General features: G+C 40.2%; 2 protein-coding genes across 2 annotated transcripts; both read left to right on the forward strand.

The window, feature by feature from the left end:
- Positions 1–1412: 1412 nt before the first annotated feature.
- On the forward strand, positions 1413–6210 carry LOC147634158 (uncharacterized). The gene is made up of 10 exons (XM_086805630.1): positions 1413–1518; positions 1639–1700; positions 1968–2049; positions 2232–2369; positions 2487–2752; positions 5005–5079; positions 5180–5560; positions 5687–5785; positions 5930–5998; positions 6133–6210. Exons 1-10 carry the CDS (start codon positions 1464–1466, stop codon positions 6208–6210), a joined length of 1305 nt encoding a protein of 434 aa, XP_086661756.1. The 5' UTR covers positions 1413–1463.
- Positions 6211–6316: 106 nt separating this feature from the next.
- LOC147634159 (uncharacterized) lies at positions 6317–9595 on the forward strand. The gene is made up of 7 exons (XM_086804549.1): positions 6317–6339; positions 6481–7517; positions 7613–7714; positions 8703–8858; positions 8955–9009; positions 9117–9274; positions 9391–9595. The coding sequence occupies exons 2-7, from the start codon at positions 6774–6776 to the stop codon at positions 9523–9525; spliced, it is 1350 nt and encodes a 449-aa protein (XP_086660675.1). The 5' UTR covers positions 6317–6339; positions 6481–6773; the 3' UTR covers positions 9526–9595.
- The last annotated feature ends 11827 nt before the right edge of the window (positions 9596–21422 follow it).

Consider the following 21422-nt stretch of genomic DNA (forward strand, 5'->3'; position numbering starts at 1 on the left):
GGAGGAGAAAGAGAAAGATCAAGAGGGAGATGGCAAGAAAGCGAATGAGCATGCTTGGTAAAAGGACAAAAAGAAGCACAAGGATTTCGGTGAAAGACTTGCCTTGCCTATTCTCAATACGGCAGCAATGCACAAAGTGGAACAAGGGCCAATGCATCGACTCGATAAGGATCTTACATGCTCACAAACTGAACTTAGTTTGAAAGATTGAAAGGCCAAGTACAACTTGTTTAATAACTAGAGAGAGAAAGAGAAGAGAGAGAGAGAATCGTGAATCGGCTCAAAGTTAGGGGTGGGGTTAGGAAGTTGAGGCTCAATGTTAAGGCCATCAATTACTATTGTAGGTGATGCACAGGAGATTAGGATGTTACCTTTCATAGGTGTTTCCTCCGGTGAGAATAGGAAATCGCTATTTGCAGGAGATAGAGGCAAAAACCGAAGCTGAACCTACAGAAGCGGGTGTCAGGACTGAAGATGTTTTCTCAAGAGAGAGAGAGAGACTCCGATCCAGAGAGAGAGAGAGAGAGAGAGAGAGAGAGAGAGAGAGAGAACCTCGTTACCTCAATGCCTGCAGCCCGTGTCTGTGAGTCTGGGCTCTTGTGGTTACGTCAATGCTCGGCGCCTGCAGCCCGCGATCATCGATGCTCACGAGTCTCAAGACTCGTCTAGGGTCTTGGACCACTGTAGTCTGTGTTACGTGTAGTAGCCTGTAGGTAGAGTATAAATTGTAGTTGAAGAAGCCAAACAGGCTGTTACGTTGTAGAGCCTGGACCCTGGTCCGTGTTACGTGTAGGGGAAATTGAAGCCAGAGTAGTATGGGCAGCGGGCGGGCGTTCAAACCACTCCATGGTCATTGGTGAGTCGTGACTCCCTCCAAAATTGGTCGACTCGCACATCCAAATAGTTGGAATTTTGTTGAAAGACAAAATTTGAAAATTACATGGTTGACATCACTAAGAGGTACAATTTGTAACCCCCTAAAAATTACAATTTATAAAGCCTAAAACCTATTGGTAATTATTCAAAAAAGCTAAGTTATCAAGATTGTAATTTATTAGAATTTCTAAGTTACCAATATGTAACTTCGTCTCAAAGGTAAGTTACCCTGGTAAATGGAAAAGGTAAGTTACCAAATGGTAATGGTAAATGGAATTTGAATTAAATTGGTAATCTTTTTGGGTTCAGGTTACAAGGAGGTTACCAAATTTATACTCTTGTTGTGAGAGAGAGTGTGTGAGAGAGAGACGACGGAAGTGGACACACCCATCCATGCAGACGTTAAGGTAGTTATGACGGGGAATAGCCTCAGCCGTTGGATTCGAGATAACTGTATTTGGCGACGGCATGCATCATCATCCGGGACAGCCTTGATATATTGTCGGACGTCCACGCTAAAGCCTTGTCTCATTACTCTCTGTTCTTCGACGTGCATGGATAAGCTCGCACTCTGCTAGCAATTAAACATGCATCATCCAACACTTACCCTTCTCCTCCTTGTTGCGGCTTCTTTTCAAACAGGTATCGTATCAACCTTCGACCAATCTTCTCAACGTAATCGGCCGCCTTTATAATAGGCGGCGCACTTCCTTAATGTTATTGTTGATACACCTCATAACCCCCCATTATAATCCTCAACAGGGCTTCTTAGCGAGAGCAAACGTCAGGAAACTAACGTTTTGGCTTTCTCAGCAAAAGATGAGGTGCACCAGCTACTCCTACTACATGATCATTGGCTTTTTGAAACTAAACGGCCTTCATGTCCTCTGCCTGCAGGTTCTAATTAGAGCGTACAATGGGCTGCAATTTATAACCTCACTAACAATATAACCACAATTGTCCACAGTTAGCCTCAATACCAATAACCCACAAGATGCCCGCTACTGTTTTTGTGGAGCCACATTCTTAATAGTGTTGCTGCAAAAATTAAACAAGCATTTTCTCAATTGATAAGGTAATCATTGTAACAGGTTAACTTTGCCTCAAGCGGACATCATGAGCCCCACACAAAACATTCAAGCTATAACCCTCGTTGGCGACAAGGTTTATTAAGTATGCATGATTAAATCTCTAGATTTATGATACGATTGTAAATTATGTTATATGGTGCAATATAAAATTTTGGGTTTTGAAGGTTAATGACTAATAACGAAGTGTTTGAAGGTTAGTGAGTGATAACGAAGGTTAGTGACTGATAATGAAGTATTTCTAATTTCTGACGGTGTGTGCAAAAGGTTCCCACCGAAGGCTAGCGACGGGGGATGCGCTGAATGCCATAAAACCTCCGGAATGCTCAGATGCATTGTGTTTAGTCCAAGCTTTACTTAACAGAAGGCCACAGATTTATATAACAAGCAACATAAACCTTCAAGGTGGTCTTCCCCATGCATGGATTTGATCAGTTACAAAGATTATGAACAAATGAGGGTATAATATAGTTATTAATTGCAGCTGCCACCTTACAACGCTAACAGGTTTGGGCTTTGCAGGTGTGGGGATCCTCCCCACCATAGAGGACAGAGTGAGCATCACGGGTGTGTGTGACAAGAGCAAGTGCAGGCTGGATGCAAAGGGTGGATCGGGGATCTTTGTGGTGGGGTTGAGCGGCTACCTCACGCTCAAAGACCTCGAATTAACAGGAGGATTCTGCAACCAAGGACCTGCGGTCCTCGTGACTGGCCTGGGAGCAGACTCCAGCAATGATGGTGGCAAACTTGAAGCCTTGAATGTCAAGTTCTTCAACAACATCGCCACAGTGAGTATCTACGCTTTGTTGTTATATAATTTTATCCAAGTAATTAGCATCATATCTATCTATCTATCTGTTCATCTTTTTTTTTTTTGTTATTAGTGATGTCTAGGGCTTGTTTAATTACATTAACTGCCATGATTAGAACCTAGAGCCCTCTAAACGCTAGGACGTAGATTCTATTAACAGTCTATACCATGTTTTCTTTTTAAGTAGGACTGGTAATTGATTCCTTTTTCTCTAAGTCTCACATAGATTCCATTTATGGTTTAGCTCAGGTGTCTCTCTCCTTTCCACCAAATCTTAAATAAACTTTAAGCATATCCATGTTATTTAATGGGGCAAAGAAATCATTTGACACATATCTACTTGATTATTTAACCAAAAAATATAGATAAAAATTTATAGTATAAATTTTCAAATATGAAGACGTAGTAGTGTGAACAATTCAATTGTTTATATTTACCCTAAACCCTAAACCCTAAACCTTTATCAATCAAAGTGTGATCAAGTGTTTTTTTAAAATCAAACTTTGAATAGTCATTGGGTTTTTTCATAAAAGCATTAAATTATTATTAGAATACACATGTGGTAATCATGGGCTAGTAGTGTAGTGGTGAACAGGCCTAAAATTTTTGGGTGATCCTATTATTTCATTTGAAGGGCACAATCATAACCAAATTTCTTTGCTTTTAGTTGAGAAGGGTACAATAAAAAGCTTCTCAAAATTTAGTTTTTCTTTTGATCAATTATAAAATGTCTCAAGAAGGATTCCCAAGGCTTCAAATTTTAGGCGTGGTGAAACTTGGGAGGTTCATTATAAGTAAACCCTCTATATCGCGTGTGTTCAAGGTTTATTTTAAAAATCCCTTATCTGTTAATTTTTCATGAATAAAACATGTCCTTTTTCTATTTATCCTATGAATACCTCCTTTAAATGGTACCTTTTTGTGTGTAAAAAAAGGATTTAGAAAATCTTTTCTGTTGAACCCATGTGCTATGCTTACATATTTATGAGTGACTCCCTTGAGTGATGAAATCTTGAAAAAAAAATAGAAGTATGCCCTTCCAACTTCTTTACGAAGAGATGCAAGGTTCAAATGAGTCCTTCAAATGAAAATTCAAGGTCACCTTTAAATTTTAGGGCTACCTGCTAAATAGCTATAGTGTTCACTAAATAGTAAATATAATGTAGACTCAATAAAAATATGCGAGAAAAGCACAAGAAGTATGCCCTTCCAACTTCTTTACGAAGAGATGCGAGGTACAAATGAGTCCTTCAAATGAAAATTCAAGGTCACCTTTAAATTTTAGGGCTACATGCTAAATAGCTATAGTGTTCACTAAATAGTAAATATAATGTAGACTCAATAAAAATATGTGAGAAAAGCACAAGAAGACTTCCTTTGTTCACATCTAATAAAATCACAAATCCAAACAAGTGATAATAAATAGCGAATATAATATCTCAATAATATAGTGTATAATGTCTCAATAAAAATATGAATGAAAAATCACAAGAAGCTCGCCTTTATTCACATCTAATAAAATCACAAATCTAAACAAGTGATTGGAGTGTTATTTTGAAGGGCATGGTCTCCACTAAAGGGAGAAAGAGGATTAATCCTCTAGAGGTAGAGCTAGGCGGTCTCCTTTTACGTAGACTTACAGGAATAGTAGTTCAAACTTTGATGCAAAGGCCAAGATGGCATGCCAAATTTGAAAATATTATGCATCTTCGATATCTTCAGATTTTTAAGTGGGCGGTGGACACCTTTCGAGCTTTTGAGAAAGTTTAGGTGTTTATTTTGGTGTAATTAGCTTAAAGTCCCCCCTTTTTTTTGTGAAAAACATCTTCAAGGCCTACAAGAGACTTTGTGTCACTTGGCAATAGTCAAGTAGTAAAGGCTAAACAAACTCAATCACTTGACCTCCACAATCTTATAGAGTGTGCTCAATTGAAGACACATTTCAAGAAAGGAGAAGGCCAAGTTAGAGCATTATTTTTAGATGATAACAGTACTTTTTGTATGGAAATTTTTACTTTTTGAATACCCAAACTATTCCTTTCGTATGGATTTTTTTTTCTTTTCGAATACCCAAAACTACGGTACATTTTGTATTGTGTTTTGTAGGTATGCATTCGATTACCTCTTAATAATAATGGATCAGCATATTGTCCTTTTAATATGCCAGTGATTATTTTCTTCTTTATTATTATTATCCTGATTTTTCTAACGTCAACATGTGGGTTTCAGGATGTAGGTGGTGCAGTCTCGATTGAATCAGGTGGATCGGCATTCGTGAGCGACTCCGTCTTCTACAATAACAAGGTACTGATGAGAGGGGTGCAGGAAACTACTTGATTTTATGCATGCTTTCCAAATCTATTATTGCACATAGTGAGATTATGTGTGGTTGATTATTATGCAGGCAAACAGAGGTGGTGCTGTGTATGTGGGAGGCAGTTCAAAGCTACCTCCGATGCTGCCACCTCCAGTTATTAGCACTTCTGCACCCCCTCCAAAGCCGAGTGCGTCGTCAACACCAGCAGGCTGTACCTTCAGAACCTGCACCACCTTCACCAACACGGAGTTTTCAAGGAACCATGCGGGCGTGTCCGGTGGCGCCATCTTCGTAGACGACTCCAGCCCAGACTGCGCGGATGTGGGCGGTGCCCAGGTGGACTGCACCACCTGCACCTTCCTCAACAACACCGCCCAGCACCAGGGAGGGGCTCTTCTGCTCGCTTTTGTCTCCAGTGGAGCCACGGCCAACACCAAGCAGAGCGCATTCCTCAGCAACACTGCAGGGGTACAGCTTCATCCATCCATTCTACAGCTTAACTCACCAGTAAGATATTAATATATCTTTTAGCTATAATCCTGTAAAGCCAAGGATTCATGCTTTATTACGTTTGTTTGTTTGATGCTTTTCCAGGAAGATGGTGGAGACGTTAATATTCAGGCAGGTCAAGCAGGAGCAACAGGAGCTCAGTTACACGCTTACAGTACTGTATTTTCAGCTAGTAGTGCGCCGGTACATTACTTTGAATTAGCTTTTAAAGTTCTGATCTCTCTCTCTCTCTCACTCTCTCACACACACACACACACACACACACACACACACACACACACACACACACACAGACTGTTAATACAGCTATCGCCCGCTTTTCAACAGCATGGTCTCTCTGTGGCTGTTGGACGCGCAGCTTCTGCCTCCTTCAACAAGTGTGATTTCTCCTCCTATGTAAGCTACAATGTTTCCTACAAATGCTTCTTACAAAGCTCCTATAAAGTCGATTTGGTATTTTGGTGATATGAATACAAACCCCCTGGCATTCATGAATGCAAAATAAATTACTACTTTCTTGTCTTTCATAGATGGTTGCAAATTCTACCTTATGCGAAGGCACTTGCAACACCACCTGCCCGGTAAGAGTCCTTCTGAACCCAACATAGTAATATGCAAAGGACTTGTAGACATCTGTTTTCGAACTATTTAAAAGTTCCATTTTTCTTGGCTCTTCGCTTATCTGCTGCTAAAACCACCGGAAATACAGGTAGATAAAAGGCTGCAACAAGTTCAAGGTAATTCAAGCGTCTCAAAGTGCCATAAAAATAATAGAATATAAAATTAGGATTGAGATGCTATTTCTGATAAATTTTCAACCATCTATAAAATCTACCATAATAGCGATAAGAATCCTGACTTCCTTTTTTTTTGGGCAGGCTCATGTCCAGATGCCTTACCACCGGCTCCATTATGCCCATGGATACCACAAGAGTGCCCACCCCCTGTAGAGTCAGCACTACCGCTACCACCACCACCATCTCCTCCTCCTCCCCCACCTGCTCAAACCATTGCATTTCCTCCACCCCAAGTAGTGGTTCCGCCACCAGAATCTCCTCCTCCTCCTGGAGCACAAACCATTCCACCTCCTCCACCCTCTCCACCCTCTACAAGCAATCCCCCTCCTCAACTACCACCACAGCTGCCATCTCCCTCAATCGTCCCACCTCCAATGTCACAAGCGGCCCCTCCTTCTATTCCCCCACCAGCTTCCCCACCACCACCACCGCCAACGCCACCGCCACCGCCACCACCGTCCCCTTCACTTATCCTTCCCCCTGCATTGCCACAAACTGCCCCACCTCCTCCAATCCCCACTCTTATACCACCTCCATCTCCTGTCCAACCCCTCCCGACACCATCACCTCCCCCTCCTCCAAGGCAGAGGAGACCAAGAAGACCACATCACCCACCTCCCCCGCCTTTCTCGGGCTCTCCTCAACCGCCAAATTCCGCTTCTCCTCCTCCTCCTCCAAAGAAAAGATGGTCTCCTCCTCCTGAAGGCCAAGGCACCGTGGAGAACGCCCCACCTGCTCCACCACCCCCTCCTTCTCCTTCTTCTTCCACAGCTTCACCTACTCTATCACCACCCCCTCCTTCTCCTTCTTCTTCCACAGCCTCACCTAGTGCACCACCTCCTCCTCCTCCTGCCACAATGACCTCTTCGCCTCCACCTCCCAAGAAGAGATGGGGGTCCCCCCCTCCTCAGGGCCAGGCGTCGGTGGAGAGCGCCCCTCCTGCTCCTCCGCCACCTCCCTCCTCCCTAGGCAGCGTCACGGGGGACCCTCATTTTGTTGGCAAGCACGGCGAACGATTCGATTTCCACGGGAAGGATGGAAGAGACTACTGTGTTGTTTCCGACAAAAACATTCATATAAACATGCATGTATTTCATGGAAAGCTGCGCAAATCAACTGTAAGTCTTCACGTCGGACGCAAGAATGCTCAAAATAAGACGTGAAAGAACACTCTTCGGTGCACTATATTCTTACGTAACCTTTTGTGATGCAGTTCATCTCTAAGTTAGGCATTCTGTATAGAGGTCGAAAGGTTTTGATTGAAGCGCAAAGCAAAGGGAAGCAAAATCACTCGTGGAAGCTGGCTGTCGATGATGTGAGTACTAATATAAAGCATGGGGTCTTTTTATGATCAGTTTCACTGAACACCGACTCCGAAATTTTTTTCTGGGTTTCGTATCTAAGCATGAGAGAGAATTGTTAAAATTTCAAAGCTCCTTTTAAAACATGAAAATAGCATTTTTCTTTTTATTTTTGTCAAATCTGACATACAAGATTTTGTGAGATAGTTATTTGCACTTGGAGGGCAAGACGCTGCTTTTGTAACTATGCCTGTATCTCTCTTGCAGCCCCTCTGCAGTTTTCTCTGAGACACGTTCGACGAGCCAGGGCTCCTCTCTCTCTCTCTCTCTATATCTTTGTCTAAGAGCAGGCCGGGTGGAGACTTTGGTATGCTGGGTTTGCACTTGTTTGGATGTAGAGGGCACTTGAGCAAGAGCATTGGGTGGGAAATACAGGCCTGGGCAGGTCTTAGCTGTAGAAGCCTTAAGTCATTCGGGAGCCAGCCCTAGCACGGCTTGAGTAGGGCAAAGCAATTGACAGGGATTTGACGAAGGATGAAGGTTGAAGTCAATTAGTCAAATTAGTCGGCCGACCAGTGACGAAGGATGAAGTTCAAGTCAATTAGTCAAACTAGTCTGACCAATTAGTCATTTGACCCGTGCTCCAAATTCAAACTATTTCGAACCTCTTTTTATTCTTCCGACATCTTCAAATTCGTGCCATATAATAGTCTTGTGAAACTCTTTTTTAAGATAATATAGAGATTTATTTTTAAAAAAGATATTTAAGATAATATAAAGAAAAAGAAAAAAAAAGATAATATAGAGATATACAAAACAGAAACACGAAAGGGCTAATCGGTACAGCACCCTGTGTACTGTCCATAGTAGATTGTGATTAGCGTGTTTGAGGTTTTTTTACGGCTTATATAATTAATGCATATTTCTATGATTCATAAAGGTTACTAATGAATTTCCTTTTCTAACACACACTGGACACGTATTTTGGGACTCGCGTTGCAGGTGGATCTCACTGATGTCAACAGCACTCTCACGATAGGCGGCCTCACGATCACCCGCGCCCCTCAGTTTGCGCACATCTTTGCACCTGGAGAAGTGGACGTTCTTGCAGACATAATACACGCAACCTTCGGAAAGCGAGGATCGCTAAAAGACTATGTAATCACAATTAGGGCTACTCCGATATTATAAACTAGTTCTAATCCTCCTGTTTCCAAAACATGTTGCACTAAATACACTTTGCTTTTATCACAGATAAATCTCAAGGTCGCACAACTGCGGGTGTCACCAGATGTCCATGGGCTCTTAGGTGAGCCGTCATTGGTCGACATGATCTCTAAATATTCTCTTGCCCGCTGCTGTTTAATTCTAATCGATACATAAGTTCCCGAGTTAATTTAATCTTGCTCTGCGCAGGGCAAACCTATAAGGAAACCTCACGAGCATATGAGAAGTTGCATGCAGCAAAGAGTAAGAAACGCAGCAGGGCCGCTGAGGTTCTCGTAGATGGCTCTGAGTCAGACTACCTCACAACGGATGTTTTATCGCCTGATTGCAAGTTCGCCACCTTTGAGGTACCTACAGCTCTAACAATAAACCAAGTACTTAAATCCAGATAATGTTATTTGTACCTCAGATAGTGCATACTTTAGCCACTGATATTTGTCTCTCCTACCTTAATTATATGCAGGCTCAGGCAACCTGGCCTAAGAGAGTGAAGAGGACTTTGCTTGGCACGGTGCAGAAACTGCTCTTTGTAGCATCAAAGGATCAACTTGTAAGGGGGTGCGTTGGGTTTGGAGACCAAGCTCTATGCCATACGTAAAAGCTCGTATTGTCTCGAGCTATAGGAGGCCTTTAACGCCCACAAACTAGTTGTTGCCAATATATCACAATGTGCGCATGGCTTTGAACCTTTAGAAGTATGGTTCAGGCATAGTAGTAAGGTTATGCCAGGTTATGACAAGGTTGAATGGGAAGTGGTACTTCTAATGGTGTTTCACAATAACCATTCTTGCCTTTCTTTGAAATACAATGGTGCTGTTATCTTAATATATTTATAGTAATAGTGACCATAATTTTAATGTACACCATCAATTGAAACAAATTAAACTGAATGGTTGAAAGTGAGTTTTTCTTTGACTTGTCTTTCCGATCCTCACAATGTCTTTTATATATAACCATGATTATATATCAATGAAGTACTCACAATATTACCACTTATTCTGTCGTCCAACTTTTAAAGTAGCATAAATGTGGAGAAGCATCAAGCAAATACCATAATTTTGATGAAGCAATGCTTGATTGCTCATGGGCTATTTAACTCTCAATTATCTGAAATTAAAATCAACATGTGATAAATGGTTAGTGATAGCATTGACTTAAGTATTGGTCTTGGTTTGAAGCACCATCGAAAGGTGAGCCTCATCTCTACAAACCAAGACCTTGTTTCAAAGTTCAAATTATATCACGAGTAGGGGTCTAATAACACTCAATAGCTCAATCAAAGATAAGGGTGTACTCTACATGACTTGTCTTTCCGATCCTCAATGTCTTTTATATATAACCATGATTATATATCAAAAAATTACTCACAATATTACCACTTATTCTGTCCTCCAACTTTTAAAGTAGCAGAAATTTGGAGAAGCATCAAGCAAATACGATAATTTTGATGAAGCAATGCTTGATTGCTCATGGGCTATTTAACTCTCAATTATCTGAAGTTAAAATCAACATGTGATAAATGGTTAGTGATAGCATTGACTTAAGTATTGGTCTTGGTTTGAAGGCACCATCGAAAGGTGAGCCTCATCTCTATAAACCAAGACCTTGTTTCAAAGTTCAAATTATATCACGAGTAGGGGTCTAATAACACTCAATAGCTTAGTCAAAGATAAGGGTGTACTCTACATCATTCCACTCCACTACTAGATCTACTACTAGCTCATTCACATACATAAGGCTAATTTCACTTGTACTTGTGTAAACCCAATCTAAGTTACGGTTTACAAACTCCATAGTTCTTTACATTTTTCCACAATGTATAAAACTCAATCAATGCAAGGAAAGTTACTCGCTTCAGCAATAGCCCAAGTTAAAATTGGGGCACTCACTTTAAAAAAAAAGTAGTACCGGGTACTTGGTGTGTGAAAACGTGTGCTCTTTCTCATTTCCACCTACAATAAAAATGATTTTGAAAATAGTACTAATAAATATAGAAAAGATGAGCTAGCCACCCACTACAATTTTAAAAAATTAAGCAACTAAAAAAAACAAAAGTGTGGTAGAAGTGTTAAGAAGAAACAAACGTCATGGTTTAAGCAAATCTAGTATGACTTTAACCTACATGGTTAATATGGATGCATAATTTGTAATTCATTCTACTAAAAAGGTCAAAGAATAACTTATAAATCAAAGCACGTGATGCAATTCATGATCGAGAGATTAACTTGATCAAACTTAGATTAAAATAAGGTTAATCAATGGCTCACTAATTAGGGATAAATCCAATAATCATATTCACAAAGTGCTAAGAACATCCAACGTGTATAGCACATAAAAATCAAAACGTGTTGGCGATAAATTCCATGATAAAATACTTGGATGTTGGTGAAATAATTTATGATGGTCGAAGTCAATGGTGCCCATTTTGATGTTGACAATGGTTCAAAAAAAGAAATAACTAGCCATGAGTGTTTGTGTGTAAAAGAAAATTGCATGCGCACGTGAAGGTGTTAAGAATCCGAATATGGGATTGATCATGGTGGTAGATAAAAGATTAAGCATGATAACTAAGGTGGGTTAAGCCACACCGAGAACTCCATGACTAGAGAGAGCAAGATAAAATAGCACACTCAACAATACTCTATTGCATATTTTATGAACCATATAGTGAAAGGCTTCTAATATAGATGGTCTTTAGCCAAATCTCCTTTACACATAATCATGCCACTTGGCCATTAGCCCATACTCTAGAGAGAGAGAGAGAGAGAGAGAGAGAGAAAATAGCACACTCAACAATATTCTATTGCATACTTTATGAACCATATAATGAAAGGCTTCTAATATAGATAGCCTTTAGCCCAATCTCCTTTACACATAATCATGCCATTGGCCATTAGCTTGCTCCTTATATTGGACCCTTCAATTCAATGAATGCTACTGGACCCCTTTAGACAACCATTCTATTTTCCTCTCATTCTACTCATGCTCCTATGCTCATTAGCACCTCTAGGCTTTGCTAACATCACTAATTTAATACCCCCCTTTGATGTAAGCATGGTCATTACCATATATACTTTGAGAAATGAAACTCTCCCCCTTAGTGCCCACTTAGGCCTTTAGCAATGTGGTGTCACTTCTTTCGGGTGTAAGATTCTTACAACATCAAATGATCTTACAAAGATAGACTCATAAGTCTTGAGCTCATAAGCTTTAAAATAACATGTCTTGGGAAAATATAATTTTTGCACCTTGAGTCAACCATTTTGCTGCTAGGGAATCTCTCTTTCTCTGCACTCCTATCTTGACAATGTTCTCCAGGACCACACCAGTTCTCCACTTGGAAACAATCACAATTACCATGCACAATGAAATAAAATGCATGTGAATGACCCTTATTTGAGTCTACATCAAAGCCAAGGGATAAGGTTCAACCCTTTGTTTTACTTCACAACCACACAATTTTAAAAAAAATGTTCATGGCTAGAGAGAGAGAGAGAGAGAGAGAGAGAGAGAGTAGCCCACTCAACAATACTCTATTGCATATATTTATACAATGAAAGGCTTCTAATATAGATAGCCTTTCGCCCAATCTCCTTTACACATCATCATGCCACTTGGCCATTAGCTTACTCCTATTGGACCCTTCAATTCCCAATGAATGGTATTGGACCCCTTTAGACAACCATTCCATTTTCCTCTCATGCTCTAGTTCTCATTAACACCTTCTAGGCATGCTAACATCACTATTTCAATAGAAGGGCCTTTTATATCAAGGACATACAAGGCATTTTGCATAGGAGCATGCCTTGATGGAGGGTAATTTGTACTAAAATAATAAATCCTAAGGAAAACCTTAGGGTTTTCTTCCACACACAAAGAAAGAAGAGATGAAAATGCTACTTTGCTTGACAAGGCATTTGTAGACATGAAGGAAAGTTTTGAGCAGTGCTAGTTGACATGGTTGTTGGAAATGACCAACTTTTGAGCTACACAGGAGTTCATATGAGTTGCTTGTCTTTTGAGATGTTGGGGTATAGTTTTCTTGCTATGCTTGCTACAGGTAGCTACTTCTTGTGTTGCTGAGCACCTATCTATTGTGCTTGAGAGACACTTCCTCAAGCTTCTCTCTCTATTGTTATACTACTTTATTCATTGAAGAATGATTGGAATACCACCTATGTTGTTTCCCTTTACTCCTATAGCTACACTATATTTGGTGTTTTTGTCTTAGATATGCTAATCTACTTCTCTTCTTTTTTCTTATCTTTTTTTTTCAAAGAAAGCAATTTCTATTAAGTAAAAGAAAAAAAATCATTAAAAGTAGATGTCAAGCCAAAAGAAGCCCTCTAGGAGAAGAAAACACCATTGTTCCACTGGCATAAATTTGTTGTGTTTTATGTCCATATCTCTAGTACAAGATGATACTCTACTTCCCTTCTGCGTTTGTGGACTACTAACATTACAAAAAGGATGATGGTATAGCCCCCCGCGATGTAGTGAGAGAGCCGTGGCCGCATACAAAAGGATTTGTTTTTTCAAAGAACGTGGCTATAGCGATCCGTAGCTATAGCTGCGCACGGCTTTGCACGCTTACAATATGCTGATTTTGATTATGAGATGAGAAGGCGATTGCGAATATCAATATGCAGCAGGCGATGAGATGGGCAGGGTGCCTTACAATTCTTTTCTTTCTGACCGTGATGCGCATGATACCCTGTATTGATACACAGGCACCATGATGCGCATGCATTGATATGTAGACACAGTGAAGGAGGTAAGCATCATAGTGCCCAAGATAAACCCAAAGGAACCATACATAGCAAGACTCTCTCAATTAGCTTAGTAGCTCATCTCCACCAAGGTTTAAATGGTAGAGAGCAAGACTCTCTCAATAACCTTCGTAGCTCACCTTCACCACGGTTGAAATTAAGGCAAAGAAGGAGGAAGAGGCCTTGGCGATGATTGAAAGGTACAAGAAAGATCTCGAAGATAAGGATGCCACCATCCTTAACTTCCAAGAGCAATCACTTCCAAGTTCAATAGATGATAAGATTAGCCCCTGGATTGACCTCTAAAAGACATAAGATGACAATGAGGAAGAAATGAAGCAGGCTTGCAAATACATAAGGGAATTAGGTAATCAAGAAAAGCAAGGCATAAGAATTTCTCCACAAAATTATAGTAGCTAGAGGCAAAGATCATAGCAGGCCCATCTACAACACCAACCAACAAGCCAATCTGTATCACCAGACAATCAGCCCCAGGCGATGAGATGTGCAAGAGATGCCACGTATCAATACACAGACAATGAGATGGGGACCGTGGGCCTAGCATTTCCTTGATGATATGCATGAGATGCCGTGTATTGATACGCAGGCACCGTGATGTTAAATGAGGTGTATTGATATGTGGGCACCATGATGCGATGCCGCGCATTGATACATAGGCCATGCCATCTACTACCAGCCCCATACTACCATCATACGCAGGCGATGCCTCAACATAACCCAAAAATATAGAAGAAAAGAAACCATACATGTGATTGCAACAATAGCTGCTCCAAGCTTACCGGAGACGGACGTGAGCGTGGTCACGTTAGAGAAGTTGGTAAGCCGTGTTGAGCCAATCTTGGAGAAGCCAAGGATGAGATAGGCAAAGAAGCAAAGGAGGAGAGAAAGCAAATTACCCTAGGGCCACTAATTTTCTCTCTCTCTCTCTCTTTCGTTGTTATTCAACACATCTTGTGTTCGAATCTCACTCCCGTTGGATAGATCATATTTGGTCTCTTGGGATTGTTCCTACGACGTTAAAAGAGCTTCTTCTCTTCTTCTTCTCGATCACCTTTGAACCTTCCCTGGATTTGATCTTTAAGTAGGAATAAATGTCCAATATTTTTTAATTTAATGTTTGACCATCCAGGTATACATTCTCTGACACCACTAAATGTAAAATATTTTGATTGTGATGCTAGATGTTGAGTTTAAGAAACATTATAACCTTAAAATTATAGCACACGTAATATAAAATTTATATATTTCATAGCTTTAAATAACATACTTTATTTTCCCTTATACTTGAATGAATAATTTATCAAAAATTTGCACATGACATTACTTGCATATAAAAACAAACAACCTTAGCTCTTTGCCATTCTTCAACGAACAAACCTATATCTTGCTCTAGAAGATCATCATGCCATGCACAGTCCACATCAAATATGGCCCCTATGACACACTTTCCATAAGATATGACACACCTTTGTGTGGGATTGGCCTTTTAGAAATAAAAGAGCATTTTTGGAATTGCAGATACTGAAGCTATTGAGATGTATCATGGTACAAATCGTTTTGATTTGCATGTGGCAGTGCCATTAATGCAATTTGGAGATAAATCCTTGGAATTCAAGCTGGATGGTGAGCAACATAGTTTATATCACTTTGCATTGAAGAACCCAATGATTGAAACAGAGATTCCTAAAGAAACTGTAAGTGTGTTGACTCTCATTGATAGTCTTCCATTATCAAGCTCACTTTATCTTGCATATTCAAGTTCCAAGGATGTGCAAGCGGTAGATAAGCTACCTTTGAACTACAATGGTTATATTGTTTGTGAATTGCCTACTGCACCTATTGTTGTTAGCAGTATGCATGGCATGGACAAAAATAATGATGGAAATGTTTGGGCTAAGTATAGTACTAGTTCACAAGATAGCTTCCCTGGTATTGTGAGAATGAGCAGGCCCTATGGTTAACTAAGATGCTATAGTGTGGCCTGTCCTTACACACAAAGAGGACATGTATAATCAATGAGTGTCAGAAAGGAAAGCTAAGGAGACCACCCTTGTTTGACCTTTGTGTAGAGAGAATGAGACATTAAAATGTAATCATTATAGATTACCACCAGAGTGTGTGATGAATATATTTATTACTGCATTCCATTTAAGAGGGAACACACCACTAGATGTGCCGTTCATGTTGGTATGCATGATCATCCAATTGAAGTTGGTTTATAAAGGAACATGCAGAAACAAGTAGATAGTATAATAAAGCTCCGTGCATAGTTGAATCCATATGCATCTTGCAAGAATATTGAGGTGGCAGTGGGGTAAGATCTAGTAATGAACATGTTTGCTAAAGATGAGAATAATTTCAAAGAGTTTGATGAGTCCACGTTACATAAGGTTTTGGAAACCATTAGGGGACATTTGAACATAAAAAGGGCCCTGTAAGGATAATTAAGAATAATTTTATTGAGGCTTAAGGAGACAAACCTCATAATGACGCCTACTTTTGACCCTAAAAGTAGGGGATCTCTCTAGTTTTCCCTCTCTAGGATTTTCACTATAGGATTCTCTTTCTAGCCACTAAAACTCTCGAAACATCATCAATCTCATCCATATAGGGGCCCCAAAAATATTTTTTATTACAATTCAAAATAATTGTCCCAAAATAACTTTCAATCACATTTAATGCACTTTCATTGCGTTTTTTAAGTTCCCTCTAAATTCCATATCAACAGTCATTAAAAGACAATCTCGTTTAATACACTTTCATTGCATTTTTGAAGTTCCCACAAATTCTAAATCAACAATCATTAAAAGAAAAGGAAAACTTACATTTTTTTATTTTTTCACTTTTAAATACAATTTAAAATTTATATTTTATAGCAAACCCACCTAAAAACCATTTTCTTCATTGATTACTATCACATCTCCTCTCTGTCCGACTCAACAACTAAAAGATTCTCTCTCTCTCTCTCTCTCTCTCTCTCTCTCTCTCTCTCTCTCTCATTGCAGTAGGTCTCTCTTTCAAGCTTTTCTTTGGGATCGAAGCTATCTACCATCTTCCATTGTGTCTACTATGGCACTCACAGAAATAACAAACACCTCAAATTCATCATGAGTGAGGAAGGTAGACTTGCATATTCGCATGTTGAATGAATATGCACCTATCAGAAAAGAACGTCTAAACGCACAGGAGAAGCAAGAAAGAAGACAGCAGGGTCATTGTAATGTGGATCTTTGGGTTGATGGGTATTTATATCCTAATGGTTCTTCTTCAAATTTCTCTCGACCTTTCACAGACCTACCCTCATTCATTCATTTTATTGGAGAGGGTGGGAATGGGCTCCTTGGATATTGCAAACGCTTAAGTATATGTGATGCATGGAAGGCTCAATTTCTAAACTCACAAATTCATAGCTTGCAAGTCACTTTGAGTAGTGTGCAACAAGCTCTCGAAATTGCATAGAAAAATATTTTATAGCTACAGAGAGAGGGCAAAGAGAAAGAGGACCACATCCTAAAGTTATAGGATACAATCTCGCGTATGAAGGGCACACCCATAGGAGCCAGAGAGCGAAAGAGGACAATGAACAGGTACGACAGATACTTGCAAATGAGATAATGAAAGATATAACTAACATTTTAGGCATTGAGGAAGTTTAGAATGCATGCAATGAAGTGGGCATAAGCACAAAAGGATACCAGGCTTTCCATTAATTACTGTAAGATACACTTCGCGAACAAGGCATCACACGAAATATTTTTCTTGCCCCAAGAAGATTAAGATTAGCAAAGAGGACATGCAATGAAGATATGCAACGTAAGATTGGAGAATACCACTGCGTCAATGATGTGCTGACCATTAGAACTTGAGGAAAAAAGCGAGGCAACAATGGTAATATTGTGGTTCCTTACAAAACAAGCTTAACAATATATTTATTGATTTACAACGTCTTAAGAAAGTTATGATCTTATTCTATGGATTACCTAATAATTTGTAACTTTTATCTCTTGCAAAGTAGTTGAAAAAGTCTACGAAAAATCAAAGCTTATTGAATTTTGTTTGTTATACAAGGTGACAAAGTTAGCTTTCTGTTGAAAATGGATGAGTGTCAGATTGTGAAAGGAAAGAGGATAGAGCGAATGAGTATCACACTCATGAATGAGGCTATGGCATATGCAAAAAGTTTAAAGTTATCGTCTTTTCTCAGTGAAGACACCTTTGAGGGGAATACTGAGATCAACCAAACTCCTGATAGGGAGAGGATTTGCAAGCTAGACTTTCCCTCATAGAGTGTCCCATCTGAGAAAGAGATATGGTGGCTTGGGACATTTGAAGTACCAAAAGAGACACATGAAGTTCTTGCTTGGATGTTTGATAGAATACCCTGGATTACCACTGTCATTAAAGCACAGATTGAGGGAGAAAAACTTGAGGTAGAGGGCAAGGGCACTTATACAATAGATTGGCATTTAGGGGGTGACCTGAAGACAATAAAGTGCTTGCTTGGATGTCCAAAAGGTGCCAACACTCAAAATCCTTGTCTGTGGTGCATCAGAATGGTAAGGAAAAACAAACAAAAGTCGAGAAAGAAGAGGATGCTTGTTTGAGAATCAAGATATTGAGCAGGAACCCATGGGTGATGTTGCTGGCAACTCGGTTGGAGGTGTCTTGTCTGCCAACATGCTAGTTGTGCCAAACAGGCATTTGAGAGACCGAGAATGGAATCCTATAATTCCATTTGAATTGAAGAAAGTCCACTTCTATACACTGCATGCATTCATGCGTGTGTTTGACCGTTTGCTCAAGGGTCACATAGATTATGCATTTATGCAAGGCAAAGAACGACAAGAAGAAGCTCTTCATAAAGTAGAGCAACTACTCAACTCAATTGGGTGCCATGGTGGCAATGTGCAGATTACTGTTAACAAAAAGATCTCTGGCATGAATCATGAGGTTGCACAACAAGTGTCCATGTGGAAATAAAGCAAGACGTTTTTTGGAGAAGCCAAAAAATGCCAAGGACTCAACTAAGCCTTGGAACTTGTGGAAGGATTTATGCAAATGTAAAACATTTGACTACACCAATTCAAGCCTTGTAATTCTACGTGAGAAGGTTTGGTCAGACTTCAATAAGATGGTGAAACTTTTGACCAAAAGCAGGACAACCACAAAGGAGCGACAAAAATTTCAAGACGAGCTTTCTAATTTTCAAAGTCCATGGTTGATACATGGGGTGAAACCACCATTACGCATTACATGGTAAACACATTTGCTCCTTCCTATTGGATATTAAGAAACGAGTATGAATAACTACTGACTCTCTTAATTTTTGTGCAGCACATTCTTTATGCTCATGGTGCATACTTCATGAATGGGTATGGTTCTCTGGACATGTGGAGCACACAAGGAATGGAGAAATCTCACTATCAAGCTAGAGGAGTATATTTTAAAAACACTCGGCATGGAGGAGGAAAGACTCGTACCAATTACCTCAAGGAGATGTTTAACTGGTTTTATAGATACACTTTTGGGCAAAAATTATCCATGGAAAGGGCACGTGTGAGTAATCTAGCAAGGGCAGCATGAAATAATGCAACCAGCACGTCATGCAGCATGGAGATCTTCACGAAGACGCATAGGAAGAATTTGGAAGTAGAAACAACACTTTGAAATTGAAAGTATTTGGAATAAAGTTGTAAACATTTTTTACTTAGGAAGTAGACAACATTTAGAAGAAATTTGTAAAGCTTTTTGACTTGAAAATAAAAAATAATTACACCATTCTATTATATTAAAGATTTACAGCAGTGAAAATCTTTACAACGAAAAGAGCTAATTGCTCTTGAGTCTCTTCTCTTCTTGCTCCCCCTCTTCGGTAGGCATTTTCCCTCTATAACGCAAAAACCTCTACGATTATAGCCCTTGAGTGACTTTACATCCTCCACTCCTGAACCTAGGACATAGCTTGAATAACATAGGAAATAACCTGCTCGAGAAGGCCAAAAACCAAGGCCGTATCCAAAGATATGGATGGCAGCACACTTCTCTAGAAGCATGACTTTATGTATATTATAAGGTATAAATGCATACCCTGTATACCTAGATAGGGCTTTCAGTGTAAGGAGTGGAGTCTTTGCATCCTTGGAGTACTTGCTATGATATAAAATAAATATATTTTTGTCGATAGAAGAGACGTAGTGTGCAAGAGCGGCATCTTGCCGAACTCTTGCACGACCAGCACTACCTCGTCCAAGAAATCCATCGGTGCCATCAAGCTCTATCTACATTGATAAAGAACCAGGAGGGAACAAACTAAAGTAAGAAATAATTCAAACAGACTGAAGCAATAAGAATTAGACCAGACAAAGTAAAGAAATAATTAATTGAGGGCAACAGACTTAAGCAATAATTTGCCTTCTGGTTGTCATCCTTCTCCAACTTGGATGCATCCCAAAGGTTGATGGAGCCCTCTTCATTTTCTTGGGCAAGTTCGGGAATAGGTTCCTTGCCAAACTCACAAATGCCCATATCATGTTGAAGGGCTTGAAATTATTCCTCTCTGAAGGAAGAGAAGCTTCATTCTCCTTGGCTTTTTTAAAGCACAAGGACATTGCCGCTTGGGGCCTCTAAGAAGTTTTCTGTCACTTCTAATGCGAGAAATTCATCCTCCTTATGCTTATTCTCTACATCGAGAACACCGAACACAGCTTCATAACCGTCTGCTATTATAGCAAGACAGTAATCCTCCCTAAAATTGTAGAGTTTTTGAATGTGGGAGAGGAGGAGGTAATACTTCCCATTAATTAGGAAGGACGGTAGCCCAGGGATGATGAAATTGGATGTCAATCGCTCCCCATGGACGGATGATATTCCTTCATCGATGATGGTGGAGGCCTTAAACTCTGCCACATCAAAATTTGTGCTGAGGAGTTCCTCCTCCTTCTCGGACACAAGGTCCAGGACCTCTTCTTTTGCAGACTGAGCACTTGAAATAAAGGGCTGTTCTGATTTATCAGTCCTTCCTTTGAGATCCTCTTTTGTGTAATCCTCCTTATCAGCATGAAGAAAGAGATAGGCACAACAAATCCAAAATGATATTCTAGCAACCTGCATTTTCTGCCATGCACTGGGCACATGTCAACACAAATCTTGACACGTTGATCATCTGAGGAAGTGTCCCACCTCTTCGACATGCTTGAATTCTGAGATGAGGTGACTGCGAGGCTTGACATGTGGACATACGTAATGGACCCATCCGAGACGGTCCCTCCGTCGACCAACCTGCAATACTCTCTCCACTCTCCCTCCAGGGATGTCCTTGCCATGTCCTTGATAATCTCCTCCAGAGTGAAAGGAACGTTGAACACATGCTCTACATGGGAAAGGGATTTCTCCTGCCCAGCCCTCCTTAGCAGATCAAAGAGATGCTCTGTGGCACTTGGCTCATCCTTAATATCTTCTAGCAATGAATCATCCACATCATCTGCAGCATTGTACAAGTGAGAACTCTTAACCTCCATCGCCACTGCTCTAATCTGAGTGGAAACCGTTCACCAGTGCGATAATAAGGAGAAAGCAACGGAGCGCGAATGCAGCTATCGCACCATGGACGGTATGGGCCGTGGAAAAAGCCGACTCACATCGTGGACGGTATGGAAGGCGAGAATATTTCGAGCGCAGAGAAAAGAAAAGAAAAACTCGCACCATC

Source organism: Cibotium barometz, chromosome 11 (assembly GCF_041138505.1).
Source record: "Cibotium barometz isolate CiBa-2024 chromosome 11, ASM4113850v1, whole genome shotgun sequence".
Taxonomy (NCBI): Eukaryota; Viridiplantae; Streptophyta; class Polypodiopsida; order Cyatheales; family Cibotiaceae; genus Cibotium; species Cibotium barometz.